The following is a 3321-nucleotide window of genomic DNA, read 5'->3' on the forward strand; positions in this document are numbered from 1 at the left end:
CCTGGCCCCAGGCAGGCAGGGGTGGGGAGAGGCAGGGAGGAAGCAACTTACCCTCCCTCTTCTTCTGCCTCCTCCTGGCTGAATGAGGGCCGGAAGCGGGGCGGCCGGAAGCAGGGGGCGGGGCTTCGTCATGTGCCCCGCCCCCCGGTACCTCACCCGGGGGAACTGCGTTCCCCCGCGTTCCCCCCCGAAATGACCTCTGGCCGCCACCACCATTTGCATGGGCTCCTGGGCTGCCAGAGCAGTGCTCCGGCGTGCTCCGGCCCCAAAAGACCCCTGATTTCATAGTTATAGGTATTAACTCTGCGAGATGTTATAAGTACTGTTCCTTTAAGTCGCTGTGATGCTTGCTCTATCTCTTTTTGGAAAGCACAACAGCCTGCTGCATCTCTCATCATTGACGACTGCTGCATCTCTCATCAGTCTCTCATCACACGCAAGGCAGTCTACAGCACTGAAACCTGTCTCTGTAGCTGCGGACTTTTCTACTAGATATATAAAGTTCTTTAGGTTTTTGTAGAAGAAGAAGAGGAGGAGGAGGAGGAGGAGGAGATTGGATTTATACCCTGCCCTTCACTACCCGAAGGAGTCTCAGAGTAGCTGACAATCTCCTTTCCCTTCCCCTCCCCACAACAGACACCTGTGAGGTGGGCAGGGCTGAGAGAGCTCTGACAGAAACTGCTCTTTTTCAAGGACAACTCTTGTCAGAACTATGGCTTGCCCAAGGTCATCCAGCAGCTGCATGTGGGAATGATGTTAAAGGCCGCCCCCTAATTAAAAGCCTGGTGGAAGAGCTCCGTTTTACAGGCCCTGCAGAACTGCAAAAGGTCCCGCAGGGCCCTGATGTCCTCCGGGAGCTCATTTCACCAGTAAGGGGCCGCCACAGAGAAGGCCCCGCCCCTCGTTGTGGCCAGCCTGGCTTCTTTCAGGCCTGGGAGAACCAAGCGATTTTGGGATCCCGATCTCAGTGCTCTCTGGGGGGCATACGGCTTCCCCATAACATTCCTTTCCTGGAGGCCTGGAGCCAAGAACTGTCAAATGGAAGCAACCCTCAGGAGGGCTCGGCCAACCAGCCTAGCCCAAGTCCCGACTACCTGCCCCGCTTCAATCCCAGCTCCGAGAGAGATGATTAATAAAAATAACACAGCGTGAGTCCCTCCCACCCCGTAACATTGCGAGAAGCACCGACCGTCAAAAGGGCTAAGATACAACTTAGGAATCCGCCTCACCGGCAAGAGGACGCGGACTCGTTGTCTGGACTAAATATTCACAACACTGATTAACTAGGAAGGAGTCTATTATATTTGGCAGGAGTTTATAAGATTAAATACGCAAGATGTTTGCCCGGGGCTATTGCGTAACGACAGAAGGCGGTGCCGAACCGATGCCTGAATATATACATTGAACCCGGGCAAAATGAGTCAGGCGGCCACAGTGGGGAGAGAAGGAGGAGGACCGGGGGGCCAAACGTCCACCATGGAGCTGGCGAGCGCGCTCACCGTCATCCTGGCCATCTGCTTGGTGGTCATCACGGCCAAGAGGAAAATGTCTTCCCACGGGAGGCTGCCCCCCGGGCCCACCCCCCTGCCTCTGATTGGGAATTTCCTGCAAATCAAAGCTGCAGAAACCTGCAAATCTCTCATCAAGGTGAGTTAAGAGAACCCGTGAATAGGCCGTGCAAAGAGGCATCGCCGGCTTCATTCAGCTTCGAGGGAATTGCCGGGGTTTGTGGAGGGGGACAGGATGCAGGTTTGCAAAATTATTCACAGGTTGGAGAGAGTGGACAGAAAGAACTTTTACTCAGCCTTCCACAATACTAGGGCATCCGAGGAAACTGATGGGCGGTGGATTCAGGCTGGACCAAGCAAAGACAGCTTTTTAAAACAGTATTAGAGAGATTCATGGAGGAGAGGTCCATCCGTGGCTACTAGTCATGGTGGATAAGGGGAACCTCCACACTCAAAGGCAGTCAGCCTCTGAGCCCCAGAGCCAGGAGGCAACATCAGGAGAAGACCACAGCTTCTGTGCCCTGTTGTTGGACCTCCAGAGGAACTGGTTGGCCACCGTGTGAGACGGGAGGTGGGACTAGAGGGGCCCTCACCAATGTTCCCTCTAAGCTGTGGAGAGTCCTGTGAGCAAAAATTCTGCTTTGTGAGCTACTGGCATTAAAGTTGTGAGCGAGCGATTGGGCTACTGCCTACATTCGTTTGCTCTGAGAGCCCTCCTTCCTGAGCTAAGACAAGAATGTGTGAGCCGGAGGCTAAAAAACTGTGAGCTTAGCTCACACATGACTCAGCTTAGAGGGAACACTGGCTCACTGGTCTTATCAGGCTGCTGTTTTCCCTTCACCCTGCCCTTTGCCTTCTATCCACCTCTCCAAAGGTTTGTCGACCCCTTTTCAGACCCCTCCGCCAACCACATGCCTCTCTGTACCTTCCTCTTGGTCTCCCTCCAGCCGGATAAATGTTGCTCTCTCCTTTGGCATCTCATTCCTTTGCCCGCTTCTCTTCTGTCTCTTCTTCTGTTTACGTTGACCGCAAAGGGCAGGAAAGGGTCTGCCAGTTCTCTCTCCCTGGAGCAATTTCACTTGGCTTGCCTCGTGGAACTCTTCAGCGTGGCATTCTGGGAACCCAAAGTGCCTGCCTGCTCCTCTCCCAGTGGAAGCTGGGCAAAGGACAGAATTTGTTAGATTGGCTGATCTGACTATCTGTACGGCCAGCTTTGCCGACTGGCTGCCGGGAAGAACAGGAGAGGCGGTGGAATGCTTGCCTGGCAAGGGGTGGATGCCACAGAACCCATCCGTTGTCGCACTAAAACCGGCTGCCCACTTTGCAGGGTCGTTGTCAGAATCCAGGAGACTTTGTGCGTCTGAGGAAGGGGTCCCTTGCCCAGGAAAGCTTCTGCTTCGAGAAATCTGTTAGTTTTTAGGTGTCCTCTTGGAGCTAAAGGATAACCCTTGGGACACTCAGGAATGGCGAGAAGATGTGGAGAGGCAGGCAGGTACAAATCCTCTCCACAAACAGACAGAGATAATTCCTTTGCTTCCAAATGCTCTGGCAAACAAAGGTGTTCCTTTATGACAGCCCCTTTTGAAAGCTTTATCGTGGAAATCTGGCCTTCGGCTGCCGTTTGGTTTCCTAGCAAACCCCTTTCCCCCCTTCCCAGTTTGCTCCCTTTCTTCCTTCTCTGTCCTCAAGTAATTCGTTCACTCAAATGTGCACTAAGAGGAACCCCCCCTCTCTCACCCTCCCCCCCCAGTATTGGTTCCAGTATTTTGCAAGGGTCTATTCTTGAAATCACTTCTTTACCTTTGTTCTCCTT

General features: G+C 53.4%; 2 protein-coding genes across 2 annotated transcripts in view; one reads left to right on the plus strand and one right to left on the minus strand.

The window, feature by feature from the left end:
- LOC107106819 (cytochrome P450 2G1-like) overlaps positions 1–2955 on the minus strand; it is a 40481-nt gene extending 37526 nt beyond the window's left edge. Inside the window, exon 1 of the mRNA XM_015407027.1 lies at positions 2434–2955. Coding sequence (XP_015262513.1) covers positions 2434–2485 — 52 coding nt within the window. The 5' untranslated portion in view covers positions 2486–2955. The remainder of the gene's footprint in view (positions 1–2433) is intronic.
- Positions 1227–3321, plus strand: part of LOC107106818 (cytochrome P450 2G1-like) — a 20078-nt gene continuing 17983 nt past the window's right edge. Inside the window, exon 1 of the mRNA XM_015407023.1 lies at positions 1227–1647. Coding sequence (XP_015262509.1) covers positions 1417–1647 — 231 coding nt within the window. The 5' untranslated portion in view covers positions 1227–1416. The remainder of the gene's footprint in view (positions 1648–3321) is intronic.

Source organism: Gekko japonicus, unplaced genomic scaffold (assembly GCF_001447785.1).
Source record: "Gekko japonicus isolate JY-2015 unplaced genomic scaffold, Gekko_japonicus_V1.1 scaffold2024, whole genome shotgun sequence".
Classification (NCBI taxonomy): Eukaryota; Metazoa; Chordata; class Lepidosauria; order Squamata; family Gekkonidae; genus Gekko; species Gekko japonicus.